This window comes from Pteropus vampyrus, unplaced genomic scaffold (assembly GCF_000151845.1).
Source record: "Pteropus vampyrus isolate Shadow unplaced genomic scaffold, Pvam_2.0 Scaffold173, whole genome shotgun sequence".
In the NCBI taxonomy this organism is placed as follows: Eukaryota; Metazoa; Chordata; class Mammalia; order Chiroptera; family Pteropodidae; genus Pteropus; species Pteropus vampyrus.
In genome coordinates, this window is record NW_011888954.1 from 1,294,556 (window position 1) to 1,313,453 (window position 18,898).

The 18,898-nt window shown below is 34.5% G+C and overlaps 1 protein-coding gene and 1 pseudogene across 2 annotated transcripts in view; one reads left to right on the forward strand and one right to left on the reverse strand.

The window, feature by feature from the left end:
- Positions 1–1,750: 1,750 nt before the first annotated feature.
- Positions 1,751–18,898, forward strand: part of CLIP4 (CAP-Gly domain containing linker protein family member 4) — a 54,398-nt gene continuing 37,250 nt past the window's right edge. For both annotated transcript variants that reach the window (XM_011370742.2, XM_011370743.2), the window contains exons 1-6: positions 1,751–1,894; positions 7,838–7,977; positions 8,778–8,871; positions 10,019–10,180; positions 11,797–11,915; positions 15,187–15,423. In XM_011370742.2, coding sequence (XP_011369044.1) covers positions 1,762–1,894; positions 7,838–7,977; positions 8,778–8,871; positions 10,019–10,180; positions 11,797–11,915; positions 15,187–15,423 — 885 coding nt within the window. In that variant the 5' untranslated portion in view covers positions 1,751–1,761. The remainder of the gene's footprint in view (positions 1,895–7,837; positions 7,978–8,777; positions 8,872–10,018; positions 10,181–11,796; positions 11,916–15,186; positions 15,424–18,898) is intronic.
- Positions 12,566–12,684, reverse strand: LOC111746057 (annotated as a pseudogene).

The following is an 18,898-nucleotide window of genomic DNA, read 5'->3' on the forward strand; positions in this document are numbered from 1 at the left end:
CCTTGTGCTTATATTATAGAAGAAATCCCATTCTGTTTCATCTATAGCTATTCGTGCTATTTTATTCACCCTAGTAAATTATAAGCTACCAAATAAGCATTGACTGTCTGTTACTCATTTCTGTATTTTCTGAAACATCTAGAATAGTGTAGTGCTTTGTATGTAGTGTTCAGGTGTTTATTAAATTTTATTTCTGTTTCTTGACTTTAAAGGAAGCTTCATATCCCGCATAGAATATTTTGTCCAGACTTAACTGCCAAACAAGTAGAGGCCAACAAGTAGAAATCCTGAGTTACTTCAACACCAAGAAACTATAGTGTTGAAGGAGGGCTGTCTTTGTGGTGTGTGTTACTTTTTGGAATTGATAGTATTTGAGGACGATCGCCATGCTGTCTGACACCAGTTCCTTGTTATTTTCCTGTTTATGTGGCAAAGTTAATGTCAAAATGATTCAAAGTATTGGGTGGCAAGTGATTTTAGCATCTGTCAAAACTCAAAAACATTTAATATAATTACACTGGATTGGGTTTCTTAATATATAATAATATCTACGTTCATATTAAAATGTACCTTATGAGAAAACAGAAAGCATCTTTCTCCTTACCTGTTCCTGCCAGTATTTAGAAAACCTATGAGTCAAGTTGGAAAGGAACCAGTTATCTCAGAGAGGTGACTGTTTCTTAGGAGAAGGGTGGCGATGATAGAGTAAAGATGATTAAATTAGAAATAGGCTTGGTTAACCAAGTATAATAGAGCACACATTGAGTAATACCTAGCATGGCATTACCTGCTAGAGTAAGGTATCAGCTCTTTTTACTTATTCTATGAACTAAAATAACCTAAAATCATTTTTATTTGGTCTTGTAATATGGATTTCTGCTTAAATTTAAAAAGAGATCTAGAGATCCATAATATTTCATACTTATTTAAAGATTTGATGCAAAAGAAACGAAGATTTTTGGCCCTATTGTTCAGTTTTACCAACTTTTTTTCTGCTTTCTCCATTTCTGATATGTGGGTTCAGTGCAGCACCAGTCCAATTTAGAACAAATTTATTCGAAGTGCTCATATTTTCTGGGGAAAAGAGATAATGTAAGTAATACGGTTTAAAAGGCATGGCCTTCCATCTTCTGCGAGGTTAGAATAAACAGATCTTGTGCACAGGTAAGAAGTGGAGCAGTGTCAGTAAGCTTGTAGATTTGTACGAGTGATGAGATTAATTTTCAGTAAAGTTGTCTGGGATGTCAAGAAATAATGAGAATATCCTAAACTAGATTATTTTCATGTGATGAGCACATGGCATGAGCTATTGGATGACAGATGGTATAAGCTATGTCAGTCCATGAGACATTAAAGATCCATCAACAAGGGGTAATGTGCCCTTATTCATTACTGTAAGTATAGAGAATGTCACCCATTTAGATGAGCTCAGCATTTAAAAAATGTTTTCACATTATTGGGAAGTTATATTACTCCTCAACTAATACTACTCCTGAGCTTTGTCTAGAAAGATTACGTTTGCTGCTGACTCTGTAAGAGATGGTATGAAGCAATGTGTATTCTTTAACAACAGTTGGCTAAAAGCAGGTTTCTCCCCCTTCTTCTCTAAAAGAGATTCTTGAAGGTTGAAGTTAAAAATATCACTAGATTAGATATTAAAAGAATACAGGCTTTTCGTGATTGAAAACAATCATTCTAAGTTGCATACAAATATAATAGATATGCTTTTTTCTCCTCTCATTAAAGGTGGCTTTCTAGAAGATGACCATAGAGGACCTTCCAGATTTTCCATTAGAAGGAAATTCTTTGATTGGAAGATACCCATTTTTATTTCCAGGTTCTGATTCACCAGTAATCTTTTCCATTTCTGCAGCACCAATGCCTTCAGACTGCGGTATGTTAAGTTGCTGTCTTTATTTTCTATGAACTGGTAACTTGACTTCTGTCTTATGTCCTTTTTACACTCGTAATTTTTCCTAAAACCATTGGCTGTGGTTTTCCTAAAATTGCTAAAGTTTTTCTTTTTCAAAAATACAATTGTCTTTTCTGCCTCTTAAGCAAAATGTTTTATTTCTGCTATCAGCATTTTTACTATGTAAAAATGTTCATTTTAAGCATGACGGATTTAGAGGATCTTATTTTTAGAATTCAAGGGTGCTTAGACATCTAGCATTCTTCTGCTATTGATGTATTTTGGTTAAATATACTGACTTGTTTAAAAAGCCGTGTACAAAAAAATGATGTACAAGCTGTCAGCTAGCCACCTCCAAGAGCTCTGCTGTCTCCGAAATGCTAGCATTCTAATTAACAGAGTAAATAATCACTCCTGAGTTTCAAATTTGGGTGACAATGTAACAAGTTTCAGTACACAGGCAAGCCTAACTTGGATCCTGTCTCAGTTATCTCCCATTATAATTATCAGTGCACACACAAATAAAATATCATAAAACTTTACAAAAAAAAAAAAAAAAAGAGCCATGTACTTAGGCAGAGAGGGTGAGACCTTTCCCTGGAATGTGGAATGAGATTGGTTCATATTTAAATGGGTTCATTTAAATCTCCTCTGTAAAATATAAATTTAGAAGTAGTCTAGTTGTTATCTGTTTAGATTTGTTCCCCCAGGACCATATTTTATCAGATAGTTGATAAAGGAATAAAAGAAAACCAGGAGATAAATTGACAGATTTGTTACATTTCTAAGTTAGTTAGAGTTTTTCAAATAAAATATTGGGTCACCATTTCAAATCGTCAATGAAGGTAGAGATAATGCAATTTAAAAATATTAGTAGATATAAAATTATTGGATTAGGAATTTGTGTACTTAGTCATATCCATTCTAATAACTATTCATTTCCAAGATGCTATTTTTATGTGTTTAGATCCAGTAGCAGCTTACCTTGCAATTATCAAAAGTATTACATAGAACCTATGCCTAGATCCTGAGCGTTATTTGCAACTTTTATATAAATTGACTGAGTTTCTTTTCAGATATAACAAAGTCAGTTATGCAGGAAAAACCTTGAACTAAAGCACTTTGTACTTTGCTTATGGCACTTAACCTTATTCTATTTTGAGTCATATTTTTCTTATTTCCTTGCCTAGACTATAGCTCTTTGGGATGGGGTAGCAATCATGTTTGTTTTTGTTTATCTCAGTAGGGCTAATATAATCATTTATTGATATTCATTGCTAAGTCAGTGTTTGTTGAATAAAAACATTTAATGAAAGATGATAATGGATATAGACATCTCTATATAACTGAAATTAAATGTTGCCTATATTCTTACAATTATAAATTCTTAGAATCTGATTGGACCTATAGTTCAACTTTCCCTACTCACCTTCTAGTATAGAAATTCTATTTTAAAAGTTTTAGTTGTGATAAAACTATTTTTGTATATGGACTCAAAAAAATATGTCTCCTTGAAACTTTGGCCATCTGATACTAGTTTGATATGTGGAACACATACTTGTTTATATGATAGCTTTCAAATATTTGAAGATAATTTGAATATTTTTACTTAGTCTGTACTTACTCTACACATTTCTGGTTATTTCAGCAGTCCCTTATTGTCAGGATTTCTAGACCCTTTTCATTCTGGAAATTTTTTTCCTAGTAAACTGTATAGTCAGTGACCTCTTAAAAAGTGGCATCCAGAATTGTACTGAGTAAATTTTTATGGGGGGCTCGTTATGTGCTAGGTGCTGTCCTATGTGCTGGGAATAGCACGGTGACCAAGACAGATGTTCTGGTAGGGGACACAGACCATAGACGGAAAAAAAAAAAATTAAGATTAAAATATAAATATTATAGATTATAATTAATTCTGCGGAGAAAAGAAACAGCGTTTGTGATAGCTGATAATGGGTCCGAGTGGCTATTTTAGATGGGCTGGTCATCTGAAGAATCAGAAGAAGCTGATTGTGAGAAGAGGCTAGAGAGAAGTGTTCCAGGCAGAAGAACAGGAAATTAAAGGCCCAGAGTTGGGGAAAAACATTGGTATGTCCTAAGAATTCATGGAAGGCCAGTGTGGCTCAGAAGCAAAGTGATCAAGTGACAGAATGGCAAGAGATGAAGTTGGAGGAGAAAGCAGGGGCCAGCAACTGCAGGCTCACTTAGGCCTAGGCCAGGAATTTGTATTTTATTCTAAATGTAGTGGGATCCATTGAATGTAAGACTGAGAACGAAATGAAAACCAAGAAACAAAGAAAAACAAACCAACCCACACAAACCAGAGGTTAGACATGCAGCTCAGTGTTGACTTTTACTCTGCAAAACTACATTCTGTCCTTAAACAAAAAGATTTTCAGAATCTTCTGCTTTGAATGCCTTCAGATTCACTTTATACTGAACGCACTTATGTTATAAACCCAACAATACATGGTTATTATTTTTGTTTAAACAGCGAATCATCTTTTAAAGAGATTTAAGTAATAATAATGAAAAATCTTATTTGCCCATGTACTTAACCATGCATGTCCAAGGTTCTTCTTTTCCTTTGTGCCGATCCAGATTTTCATTTGATACCATTTCCTTCTGCCCGAAGGGCTTCCTTTAACATTTCTTGTAGAGCAGGTCTGCTGGTGAGGCAGCCTTTCTGCTTTTCTATGTCCGAAAACATCTTCATGTCACTTTCTCCTTTGAAAAATATGTTCGCTGGGTGCAGAGCTCTGGGTTGATAGGTTTTTCTTTCAGTACTTAAAGATGTTGCTCTGCTGTCCACCCATTTGCATTGTTTCTGACGGAGAATCTGCTAAACATTTTCATTTCTCTGTTTGTAAAGTGTCTTTTTTTTTTTTTTCCTGGCTGCTTTTAAGATTTTCTCTTTATCGTTGGTTTTGAGCAATTCTACTATAGTTGTCTTGGTGGAATTTTCTTTATGTTCTTGTTCTTGGGGTCTGTTAAGCTTCTTGGATCTGTAGGTTTCAGTTTTCATCAGGTTCGGGTAATCATGATTTCTTCAAATATTTTTTCTGTCCCTCCCGTTTCAGAGACTCCAGTTACACAAATATTAAACCTCCTGGTGTTGTCCCACAGCTAAGTGATGCTTTTCTCATATTTTAAAAATTATTTTTCTCTCCATTTCATTTTGGATAGTTTCTATTGGCTGTGTCTTCACGTTCATTAATCTTTTCTTCTGAAATGTCTCATCAGCTGATGATCTCACCCAGTGTAGTTTTCATCTCTGATGTTTTTATCTCTAAAGTTTCGTTTCTTTTTTTTTTAATATTGTCTATGTCTTTATTTAACCCTTTGAACACTTAAAATACAGTTATCATGGTTGTTTTAATGTTCCGTTTCGTTAATTATAATATTGTGTCAACTCTAGGTCTATTTTAATTAATTATTTCTCTAATTATGGGTCATGTTTTCCCCTTTCTAATCTTTGGTTGGATGCCAGACATTATGAATTTTGCCTTTTTGGGTGCTGTATATTTTTGTATTCCTCTAAATATTCTGAGCTTTATTTTGGGATGCAGTTAAGTTACTTGGGAACAGTCTGATCCTTTCTGGTCTCGCTTTTATGATTTGTTAGGTGGTTCTGAAGCAGTGCTGATCTGGGGCTAATTATTTTTCACTACTGAGCACTCTACCCAGGCCCTGTGAGTTTTTCCTCCAGTCTTTTTTGTGAGAATAGGCACTGTTCTAGGCCCTTTATGAGTACTGAGCACTAATCCCTCTAATCCTTTTGGACTGTTCTTTCTCTTACCTCAGGAATTTTCTTAGAAATTTATGTTAATACTACTAGAGGGGGACCCTCTGCGGATCTCTGGGTTCTCTTTGACACTTTGTGCATCTCAGTCCTCTCTGACACTTTGCCCTGTGCACTGTATAGCTGCATTGATATCCTTGGGCTCTCAGCTTTGTTTCCTGAACTCGGGGAGTCTGCTGGGCTCTTTCTTTGTTCCAACCCCGACTACAGCCTGGAAACTCTCAAGGCAGAAACAAACCTGTGGGCATTTGTAAGACTCATCTTGCTTATACCCTGTCTCTTAGGGATTGCTTTCTTTAAATACCTGGAATTCAGTGCCTTGAAAACCATTTTCCATCTGTTTCTTTTGCTTTTTTGATTGTTTCAGATCGAAGGGCAAATCTGGTTCCCCAATACTCGACTCAAAGTGGAACATTCTACCCTTTCCCTTACACTTATTTTTCATTAAAAAATTTTTTTTTTCTTGCTGTATGGAAGCCGAAAATTTGGATGTAGTTAGATTTGTTAATATGCAGTATAGCATAGAGGTTAAGCTTATAGGTCAGTCTGGCTTAATTCTCACTCCACCACTTAGTTATGTGATCTTGGAAAAATAACTTATATTCTCTATCCCCTTGTTCCTTTTTTGATCAAATGAGAATAATAATAGTACTTATCTCATAAGGTTGTTATGAGGCTTAAATAAGGTAATATATGTAAAGTGCATGGGAAGGTCCCTGGCTCCTATTAAGCACTTAATAAGTGTAATATATTATCATTATTATTTAAATGAGATGGCTGCTATTTGCCATTACCTCCATATGAAATTACTGAAGCACTGTTACATTGTTCTTTTTGGTTCAAATATTCTTGCTTATCTCTCTTACATTTAGTTTCTAGATCTTTGCTATTCACTGAGTGGTCCTTATCCTAGTAGTGTTGGCATCACTGGGAGCTTGTTAGAAATGTAATTCCAGGCCCCACTTGGGACTTCCTGGATCAGGATCTACGCTGTAACAAGATCCCTAGGTGATTTCTATCTACGTTAATGTAATGTTTGATACACTCTGGCACAGATGAACAGCAGAATAATTTTAAATCTTTCCACAAATAAATCCTAGTGAGATTTTGATTAGAATTGAAAAAATTTAAATAATGTTCTTGAGAAAACTGACAGCTTTAAATATTTTATCATCCAATCCAGGAACATGATGTGTTTCTCTCCATTTAAGTCTCCCCAGTCCCTTCAGTTTTCCTTAAATAAGCCTCACAAATTTATTGGCATGTTTGTTGCTTTTATTGTTATTGTGTATAGTTTTTTTTTCCCCATCGTATTTCATTTTTTTTTTAAATAGGAAGTCACTTACAAATTCAGAAAACGGTGATAGCAAACATGTGTATCAGACATATCCACCATCAGAATGAACACATATTAGCATTTTGTCATATTTCCTCTAGTTCTTGTTTTTTAACTTAAAAGAAATAAAACCTTAAAGATAAAGTTGAAATTCCCTTCATTTTCCTTTCTGATCCCATTCTCCTTGCTCCCCAGGAGCAACCACTAGCTTATATTTAGTGTGAATATTCCAGACCATATTATTATACTTTTACTATATATATGAATGTCTATAAAAAACATGTAATATTGTTTTGTATATTTATGATTTTATATAAATGGTAGACATTTTATATTATTCTGTAATTTTATTTATTGATCAATAGGTTTTTTGAGACCCCTCAATTCATGACTTAGATGTCTAATTCATTTATTTAGTTGTAAACGTAGTGTTCATGACATATATCTGTTTTTCAAGGTGAAAATATTAATAGAACTTGACAACTTTTCTGTGCCTTAGAAATAGTTTTTGGAAAGTTTAGGGTTCGAGATCAGGGTTGGTGCCTGTATGTTTTTGTTTTACCTATAATAAAACGTGGCATGATAAATGGAAATTTCATCTCAGTAATTCAGGAATGCCTCATACTTGTTGGTGATTGTGACTTTGCTTTTGAGAATTGCTTAAGGTGAACCTGCTTTTCCTAGCATCTAAAAATATTTGCATCATTCAAGCCCTGGTCTTATTGTTTATTATTTTCAGTATATTTATTTGGAACTTTTAATTTAATTCACACCTTTTTTATTTCAGAATTTTCTTTTTTTGATCCTAATGATACATCATGTCAGGAAATTCTCTTTGATCCCAAAACTTCTGTATCCGAATTATTTGCCATTTTAAGACAGTGGGTTCCTCAAGTCCAGCAAAACATCGACATTATTGGAAATGAGGTAAGGGATTTCTTACATTTTAAGTCTTGCATCGTTGGGGTTGTTAATCATAGAGATTCTCCCCTACTCCCCTACCCGCCCCCCCCCACCATGTGAATGGAAAGATGATGTTAAAGGGAAAACCTTTTAAAGATTCTGATGTATGTTCTTTGTATTTCCAGGTTTTTCATGGAGCAGTGAGTTAGTACTGTACATTTTTTCCATTATTCCTTCATGCTTCACGCTTTCTTATACCTGGAGTTATATAACAGTGTAGACTCTTGGTGGGAGCAGGTGTTTTTCGTATTTTCTTTCTTTGTACAAATTTTTGTGAGCTTTAAAACATTTTTTCACGAGAGTATTTGATTATCATCATGTTTTATCTATACTTTTGGATGGTTTGGTAAAAATCTAGGCTTAAATATAATTTTTAAAAATTTGGTATCTTTGAAGGCAGCATTAAAGAATAACTGGGTTCCTTGACCAACATATTTTCATATTGTAGGAAGAGAGAACTTATACTTTTTTCAAATACCATGACGTCCATTAGAAAGAAAAGTTACTTATTCTTTGAGAGGTGAAGGAACATATTTGGAGTGCCAGATTACTTTGAAAACGCTTTAAGTATTTTTTTCGGTCTGGTGACAAGTTCAGTTTCATTATTGTTGGGTGCAGATTTAAAATTTATCCTCAAAAGAAGCCAGTTCTGTTTACACATTTTGTTGAGAACGAATTCAGATAAGATAAACTTGGTTCCCCAGCATTGGTTTGAAATCAGTTGACTTCAATAGTTGTAATCATGTCTTCCTTGGTTTCATCAGATTCTTAAGAGAGGCTGCCATGTGAATGACAGAGATGGATTGACAGATATGACTCTTTTACATTACACTTGCAAATCTGGAGCTCATGGTATTGGTAAGTATGTGGTAAATCTATTAATTGCTTAGAACATCTGTATTCGTGCTGGTACAAGCTATGTTTATGCCAGCCAGAATCTCTGGGAGGGCATAGCTGATGACAACATTCCCTGAAGAGGTGAGGATTCAGTTATATTCTTCCAGAAACCTTGTTCTCATTCCTCCCTTTTCTCAAGACGGTCTTTATAGCCTCATGGCACCTCCCAGCCTTTCGGGAACAGGTTTCATGCCTGCATGCTTGCTAGGTGAGACTAACTGGCAACACCTGGAACCTTCCTGAGAGTCTATGGCAAGGTTTGACAATCCAAGCTCAATTTTCCAGGTGTCCCAGTCCACACAGGCCTGTCTAAGGTCTATTTCTACATATATATGTTCATATTTTCCAAAATTGGTATTCTCCTGAGCTTTATTTACCATTGCATAAACCTACCCCTCTTTTTGTGAACGTCTCTCCCTGTTTCAAGGCTGTGATACAGTGCTTCTAAAAGTATTGATGGCGAAGGACATTTTTTTTTTCCTTTTCCTCCTTCCTTCCCTCCCTCGCTCCCTCTCTCCCTCCCTCGCTTTCTTTTTTTTCTTTCACAACCAATCATGGACTGATACTTTTGTAAAATAAAAAAAAAGAATTTATAATTGAAAAATGAAATAAAAACAAATTAAATACAAACCCAAATATTTTTCAAAAGGCATAAAATTACATTTAAATTAATATATTCAGAAGAAATGATTACATAGGGAAAACAAGTTATAAAAAGTACAAGTAAATTACAGTTGTTACTGGCAGTGGTCCACAGAGCACTCTCTGATTAGCACTAGTCTAATACACTATTTTTAACGGCTTTATAGTATTCCATTATATGGATGTCTCGTAATTTATTTAATTTCTTATTCTTGTACATTTAAGGTGTTTCAAAATTTCATTCATAATAAAGAGTGCTGTGATAAACATCTTTATAGCTAAGTGTTTATCCATATCCCTGAGGACGATTATTTTCTTAGAATAATTCCTTGTAAGTGAAATTTTTGAGGCATAAGTGTTTATTCTGTATGTTGTTTACTTTGGCTTTTGAAATGAGGTAGTAGATAACCATTCATTGGAACTTAAATTTGTACTGAAGAAAGATAATTTAGAAAACCTTTCTTAGGTGATGTTGATACAGCTGTAAAATTTGCAACTCAACTTATTGATCTGGGAGCAGATGTCAGTTTGCGGAGTCGCTGGACAAATATGAATGCTTTGCATTATGCTGCTTATTTTGATGTTCCTGAGCTTGTAAGAGTGATTTTGAAGACATCTAAACCAAAAGGCAAGTACTATCAGATGATCATTGGATATTGCTGTTGGATGTTAGTGGCATAAAAATGATGATTCAAAGAGATTTTTTCTTCTAATCCATCTTGTTTCATAAAACCTATTTCATTTTTTTTCAGAGATAGTTTAGAATTTCTAAACTATCCTTTCACACAAAGGCTTAGTACAAAGATATACAAAATAAAAAGTGTTCTATGGGTTTTTGTATCTCTGCAAATTCCCGAGTATAACATGCATTTTATAAAGTATAATTGAATCTTCGTGCTATATAATTCTTTTGTCTTGAGTAGCCAGAAAGAGAGCAATAAAGCCTTCAAAGCTAAGAATTGATATAATAAAGAATTTTTTTTAGGTGCATTCATTTCTGAAATTCTGTGATTCTGTGAAAAGAGAGGGTTTTTTAAAAAATTATTATCTTCCTATCTTGTTGCTATCTTAAAATTGAACATCAGAATATCTAAATTACAGACCGAGTATTTTGACTTTATCTCTGGTCCTCTTTGTAGTGGGTCAGTTTTCTTTTGAGAAAAAATGAGAGCAGGTGCAGTAGTTTTAACTTTAAGTTACAGGTGGTGTACAGTATTTTCTCCGTTTGTAGATGATTTGTCTTAGAAAATCAATGGACAAATTCCCAGTATGTTTGTTTCTAACTTCTGGTTTGTATAACTGTCCATTTTCTAAATTTGACCTTTTCACTTTTTGAATGATGTTAGGAAGAAGGCCTCTCTTGATAGTACAGTGTCTTTATTAAACCCTTAATAAATATTAAACCCTTGTTATTGAAAACATTCAAAATGAAATTCCCGGATCTGGAGGATTTCCTGTGTATAGCATCATGATAATTTATTGAAAGTTATTGAAATACCCTTAGAATTGTAAGATTCCTTTTCTTATTATGAAGTCCAAGTTAATTTATCGATTAAATAAATTATGAATGAGTACAATATGTAAGCATTTATATTTTTAATTAGTCTTTAATTTTTTCCTGGTTTGAAAATTCTGCGGATTTACCTACCTTTTTTTTTTTTTTTGATAAAGGGCCAGATAGTAAACATTTTAGGTTTTTTTACGGTCTCTGTTGCAACTGTTTAGTTCTGCAGCTGTGGCATGAAAGAAGTAACCGTAGAGAATATATAAATGAATGCGTGTGACTGTGTTCCAATAAAACTTTATTAGCAAAAACAGTTGGTGAGCTGGATTTGGCCCACGGACCATTGTTTTCTGGTCCCTTACCTAAGCCCTATTACCTCATTGTAGTCGGCATGGCATATATGCAAGAGGTTTAATGAGAGATTGTGTTAAGATAGTTCCTTCTATCAATAATAATTACTGCCATTAATTGCTTTTAAGTATAGTTTTGTTTGTGATAGTTGGGAAACCCATGGTAACATCAGTCCATTTTATAATGAAATTTTATCATACTAAGAAAATAATTGGTTAACCATACTGCAGTATGAAAATTTTGTTCCATTGTGAAATGGTGCTTCTAGTGGGTTGATTGAAATCTCATAAATGGCTAATAAAACTCTTCCCCCAACCCTGGACTGTCTCCTTTTACATTATAACTAAATTTAAAATTTTAGTTAATACATTTGTGATGTTTAATTGTAGATGTGGATGCCACTTGCAGTGACTTTAATTTTGGAACAGCTCTGCATATTGCTGCATATAACTTGTGTGCAGGTACTGTGAAATGCTTATTGGAGCTTGGAGCAAATCCTGCATTTAGGGTAAGAGGTTAAATTAAAAGCGAAAAATATGAAAATAATTAAAACGTCTAATATCTCCCTGTAAAGAGTTGAAACTAGATGTTATTATAGAACTCTTTTATAAGCAAATAATTTATATTTTTGTGTCCCATGTAAAGAGTAATGATGATAAACTATCTCAAATAAATTTAAGGCATAGCAATGAATTTCAGTCCCCTTATATTAATAAGCTCTATGAAATTTACTTTCATTCAGCAAAGTAAAATGCTCCTTAAAGTGTAATCATCTTTGAGTTTACGTATCTTTCATTTAGGCTTTCACTATATATTTATAAATAAAAGTTAACTGTTAAATACAAGTCCATATATTTAAATTATATTTTTGTATTAAATTACATTTTAAATTCTTTTGGGAAGATGTTTTATTCCAGACAATTTTTTAAAATGCTCATTTAAGAATGGAGTAAACTTTGAAAAATCAAATTAGAGGAAAAATTTGTTTTTTCATGGTAATGTTACTGATTTACAGAGTTAACATACAGGATTGAATTCCATAATCTTTAAATCCTTTGGTATTTTGGTGTCTTCACAAAAGTGGCTCTTAATGATCTTTTCCTTTATATTAAAAACAGTGACTTGTCATGTCAGGGAATCTTTTTTTTTTTTTTTTTTCACCTGCAGCACCTGGTCTTCCTAGGTGGTCTCCCATCCAAGCACTAACCAGGCCCAACCCTGCTTAGCTTCCGAGATCAGACGGGATCGGGCTTGTTCAGAGTGGCATGACCATAGACAGGGAATCTTAATTGGGTCTGTGCCTTCCCTTAAAGGGGCAGAGGCGGGAGGAAATGTTTGAAAAAGGCTCTCTTCCTTTTCCTTGTCCCTCCCTCTTCCTGTATCCCCCTTCTCCCTACTTCTTTACCACTTTCTGTTTAAACCCATCTATTAGTTAAGCCACCCACCCCCTCTTCTCCTTCCTTTCTTTCTTCCTTTCCTACTGTTTATTGGACACTAGGAAAAAACAACAATAAATAAAAGCCTTTGTCCTCAAAAAGAATATAATCTAGAAGGGAGGGTGGACAAGAAAGCAAGTGGTCAGTTTTACTGCAGTGTGTTCAGTGTGTTATGATGAAGGGGCGGGCAGATTATTCTCAGTGCCACATAGGAGGGTATCTCCCCAAGGCTTCCTGGCAGAGGGGACACTGAGTGCTCACACATAGTTTAAGAATTAACCAGGTATGTATAGGAGGGAGGTGAGAAAAGCATTTTGGGCACAGAGAGTAGCAAAGGCTAGGAGAAGATAAATCAGTTTGGCCGTAATGTGAAGGTGATCCATGTTTGCTTTTGCTAGTACAACTGTTGACAGAACCCCATTAGTGGAGAGAATATTTTGAATTTAGTAAGATGCAGTGATGGATGATGTCATTGAGGTAAATTACCAATTCAGGCCAGGAACACTTAATAATAGATTACTATATTTTGAAGGTTAATACTTTTTAAAAAAAATGGTCAGTATGTGGGTCAGCGGAGCCCTCCAATCATGCTCTGATGACCACTATTTTAGAAGACAGCGAAATTTTATAATTATGAACAAGTCTCCTTATGTTAGCGTGACATCATCGTCATTTTATTTAAAATTAGCAGAAGTTTTAGTTGCTAAATTTTACAGGAATTAACATAAGTGTGTGACTTACTCTAGAAAGGTGAGGACTTAACAGAAATATGAAGTAAAATATTTATTGTAAATATAGTTTACAACTTTTCAGTACAGGCATTTATTTAAAAATTTTTCCATCTCTTTTTTATCAAGAGTACATATTAGTGCTATACATATCTTTATTATATTTTATATTTTTTCTTTGAAATCTGGGATGAAAATAGTCCCTCACCATCCCAGAAATAATGATAGATAATGTGTCTTTCTACCATATTTTTACTTAGGACAAAACTGAGTCAAATTTTAAACAAACAAAATTACACTTGTAAACTGAGCATATTGTAAAAGCCTCATTCTTTATTCCATATGGGTCATTTGGAGATAATTATCAGTGGAGAAGATAAGGGAAAAATTTTCTCAGCAAAACAGTCTTGCTTCATTGTGTTCAAAAGAGATTACAATCTGAAATCTTTGTCATAAATTCTAAGTTTTTTAGTCAGGGAACATAGAAGAAAGATAACTCGTCTGAGGGAAGGATGGCATGGAAGAGAAAGCCTGAGAGGCTGGCAGGCCCTAGACATGGACTGTAATGCCATCTGCGCCAGTAATCATGTAAATGACTTCATGCGGGTCATTAATCTCTCCTGGCCTCGTTTCCCTAATTGGCAAACTGGAAATGTTAGTAATATTTTACTTGTGTAGCTGATGATCGTTTTTCCTACTACGATATAAATTCTTAATGGGCAAGAATTTTTATCTGTTTTATTCATGAACTTTTTTTCTTGATGTGAGCACCAGATGAGATAATTTATATTAGTAAGGTTTTCATGACATAAACACCATGCAGATGTTAGTGGGCTTGTAACTGACCATTTTATCTTGTTATAGGATGCCTCATCCCCAGGATACAGTCTCTCCTTTATAGTGAGAACAGAGCTGTTTTTTTATCAGAGCCCGAATTTTACAAGTGTCGAAACTATATGTAGTTTCTCTTCCTGAAACCTGAGTCGCTCCATGAGTGGGCAGGGTGGGTCGAAGTCACAGTGCCAAGACGGCAGCTGTGGAACAGTGGCTAGAGTCTCAGATCTGGGGTTGGGAAGCCAGTCAGTCCTGTGACTTCTGTCTCTAAACCTGTGCAGCCAGTCGTGCTGTGACTTGTGGCCTTAGCTCTTGTTCTTCCCCGGGCCTGGAACACTTTCCCTACTAGCTGACCTGCATGCTGCTCTCTCATTTCTTTGGCCTTCTGGGTCAGTGCATCTTAGCAGTGAGGCTTCCCCAGACCACTGTGCATTAATAGCCACCTCTGCTCCTGTGTCCTCCATTCCCCTTCCCTGTGATATTTTTTTTTCTTGCTGTCACTTTTAGCATTAATATACCATGTATCTGACTTGTTTGATTGTTTATAGCCTGTCTCTCCTACCGGAAAGTGCTTTCTGAGGCCAGGGCTTTTGGTTTTCTTTATGTGGCATCTTTATCACTTAGAATGGTGTCTGGCCTATAGGAGATGTTAAATATGTTTGAGTAAATAAATGGTGAATGCTTTTAACTTTATATTTTTCCAAAAATAATTTTATATGCTTGTATAGAGCTCTAAGGAATTTTCACGTGAAGTCAGATTTTCTCGTCTCCTTATTTATAGAATGACAAAGGACAGACCCCTGCTGACGTGGTTCCAGACCCAGTGGACATGCCGTTGGAAATGGCCGATGCTGCGGCAACTGCTAAAGAAATCAAGCAGATGCTGTTAGATGCGATGCCTCTGTCCTGTGATGTCTCCAAGCCCGCGCTTCCAAATTATGATCGTGTCACCAGCAAGGCAGTGCTTACATCAGTTGGCCTGAAGTTGGGGGACCGTGTTGTTATTGCAGGACAGAAGGTACAGTAAGTAACTGCAGTCTCTGAAGCTACGTCCAAGGTCATCGTGTCCATGGCCTGTGTGCCAAGGGTGCGTACAGTGTGGTCTGTTTGAGTCTTTAAACAAAACGTTCAATATGTAGGTGGAAAGATACTTAATGGACGATGTGAAACTGAGATGTACTTTTACTGTAAAGTATGATTTAAGCGTATACATGATTCGAACTTAATAATGAAGACATCTTTATTTGACTGGGAAACGAGTAGCCTATGGTAGAGCCGTCAAGTGAATTTAGGGGCGTGATCTGGCCTGGAGGTCTGACCTTGCAGCCGCCCAGTGCTTCTCAGTGGTGTCTCTTTCTCTGCTGCTACTTCACAGAAATGGAGCAAAGGGGACCTCGCCAGTCATGGCCGTTTGGCTTTGAGAGCTCACAAATAGAGAAATCTTAGATATTATTTTAAACTGATAACAAAAATGTATGTGGGAAAGCAGATCGTACCCCCACTCACCCCACTGAAGACACTTCAAAGCCTCAGTTTCCTTAAGACATTCACTTGTTGCCCCTCTTTTTTTAATACCTCATATGGGAGGGTTTTTTTGTTTTGTATTGTTTTGTTTTTAGAATTTTGGGGTGAATAGGGAGCTTGGATAAGGGAACAAGGAATTCCTGCTTGGATATTGAATTTCCTAACAGTTGTGTCTAAATATTTGGGTAGGCTCGTGGTGAGGGAGATGGATGTTTTTCAGAATACGCTGAAATCTGAAAGTTCGATTTACTGAGAAAATTGTTTCAAAAAGGATGGTAAGCTACAAATAAACTTTTATGTTGAAAATGTTATTTACCAACTTCCAAAAGAATATACATTCATAGGACATTTAATTTTTCATCATTTTATCTGTGGAGCTAAAATATCAAAAGATTATGAATGCAGAGCATTTTTTAAAAATTTGGGATTAATATTCAGCTTCATTAGCATTCCTGTCCTATGTCTGAGAATGGATGTTTAGAAGAATTATTATTCTGTTGTTTTATTTTACTTTTTATTTTGGATAATTTAAAGCTATACAAAAATAGAAGCATGTAATGAGCATTCATATAATGAGCATTCATATGCCAGTCAGCTGGGTTCAACTTTATCATCCTCTGGCCAGTCTTGTTTCATTTTATTTTCTTTCAGTCCATTGCTTAGCTTTTCATTCTCTTAGGAGTGTTTTTCAAAGAGCAGAAATTTAAAATTTTGATTAAGTCCACTTTATCAGCTTTTTCTTTTATGGACTGTGTGTTTAGTATATCTAAGAAATTACTATCTTTTCTTCTGGGAGTTTATAATTTTAGGTTTTACATTTAGTTTTATATTTAATTTTTAGTTTATTTTTGTTTATAGAGTGCTACGTGTAGATAGACGTCCCTTCTTTCTTTCCTCTCTCCTTCTCTCTCTCTCTCTCTCTCTCTTTCTTTTTCTCTTTTCCTTCCATCCATCTATCTATCCATTTGTTTCAGCATCATTTTCTGAAAAGACTATTTTTTCTCTCTTGAATTGCCTTTGCACCTTTGTCAGTTGACCACATATGTGCGGGTATATTTCTGGATCGTATTTTGCTCCACTGATCTAATAGTTACCCTTTCTTCAATACTACTCTGTCATGATTGCTGTAGCTTTATAGGAATTCTTACCATCAGATATTTTTAGGCCTTCGATTTTTTTCTTTTTTCGTTTTCTTTTTTCTTTCTTTCTTTTTTTTTTTTTTAAAGTTCCTTTGCCTTTCCATGCACATTTTAGAATCAATTTATAGATTTTTACAAAAAGTTCTCTTAGGATTTCGAGTGGAGTTGTGTTCAACATAGATCAGATTGAGGAAACCGACATCTTAAAAATGTTGAGTCTTTCACAAACACACTATACCTCTCTAATAGGTTTTTGGTTTATTTCATCAGTTTTGTTTTTAAGCATTTAGATACTATACCTACTTTGTTAGGTTTATACTTAAGTTTTTCATGATCTTTGGTGCTATTGTAAATAGTGGTGTTTTTGAAATTTTATTTTCTAATTTTTTTATTGCTAGCATATAGAAATACAATTGAGTTTTGTGTATTGATCATGTATCCTGTAACTTTGCTAAATTTATTAGTTCTGTTGGCCTATTTTTTTTTTTGTGTGTGTGCAGATTCTTTGAGGTGTCCTATGTAAATAATCATGTTATCTGTGGATGGAGAAAGTTTTATTTTTTCCCAGTCTTTATGCATTTTATTTTTCTCTTCTATTTTATGCTAGGATGAATAGAAATGGTAAGAGCCAACATTTTTGCCCTGTTCCCAGTCTTACGGGGAAAGCACTCAATCTTTCATTATTACATATGATAATTGTTAGCTGTAGATTTTGTATTTTATTAAGCTGAAGAAGTTTCCATCTATTCCTACTTTGCTTAGAGGTTTTTTTTTTAAAGTTAATTTTATCATGAAAAAGGATATTGAAATTTGCTACAGGCTTTTTCTGCATGTGTCAGAAGAACAAGGTTCCCCGCACTCTTTAGTCTGTGAATATGATGAATTATATTAATTCTCAAATGTGGAAATAGCATTGCATTCTCATGATAAGCCTCACTTGGTCACGATGTATTATCCTTCCTGTGTATTGCTGGACTTGATTTGCAATTATTTTGTTGAGGATTCTTGTGTCTGTGTTCATGAGGGATATTGGTATATAGTTTTCTTTTTTTGTAATGCCTTTGTTTGTGGTATTGAGGTGTAATGCTGGCTTTATAAAATGAGTTAAGGATAGATCCCTCTATTTTTATATTCTAGATGAGTATATATAGAAATGGTACTATTTTTCCTTAAATTCTTTGGTGGAATTCACCAGTGAGGCTGTTTGGGTCTGATTTTTTTTTTTTTTTTTGAAGACTTTAACTACAAATTTAATTCAGTTACAAACTTTGGCAGTTTATTTCTTTCAAGGAACCAATACATTTCATCTCATTTGTCAAATTTATAGGCATAAAGTTATTTATAGTATTTCCTTACTATTTAAATGACTGAGGGAATGTAACAATACCCCTCTTTCACTCAAGGTATTTGTATTTTGTGTCTTTTGTCTCTTCTCCCCGCTTGGTCTCTAACTAAAAGTTTATTAATCTCATTTATCTTTCTAAAGAACCAGCTTTTGGTTTTGTTGATTTTCTCTATTGTTTTTCTGTTCTTAATTACTTATCTATATTATTTTCTTCCTTTTGCTTGCTTTGGGTCTTCGCTTTCTAGTTTCTTAAGGTGGAAGTTTATATCATTGATTTGAGATCTTTCCTAATATAAGCATTTTTATATAAATTTTCTTCTCTGTACTGCTTTTGTTACAGCTCACAAATTTTGATATGTTATTTTCATTCAATTAAAAATATTTTATAATTTTCCTTGTGATTTTCTCTTTTACCATGGGTTATTTGGGAGTATATTTTTTAATTTCCAAATATTTGGAGATTTTCCATATGTTTTTCTATTAGT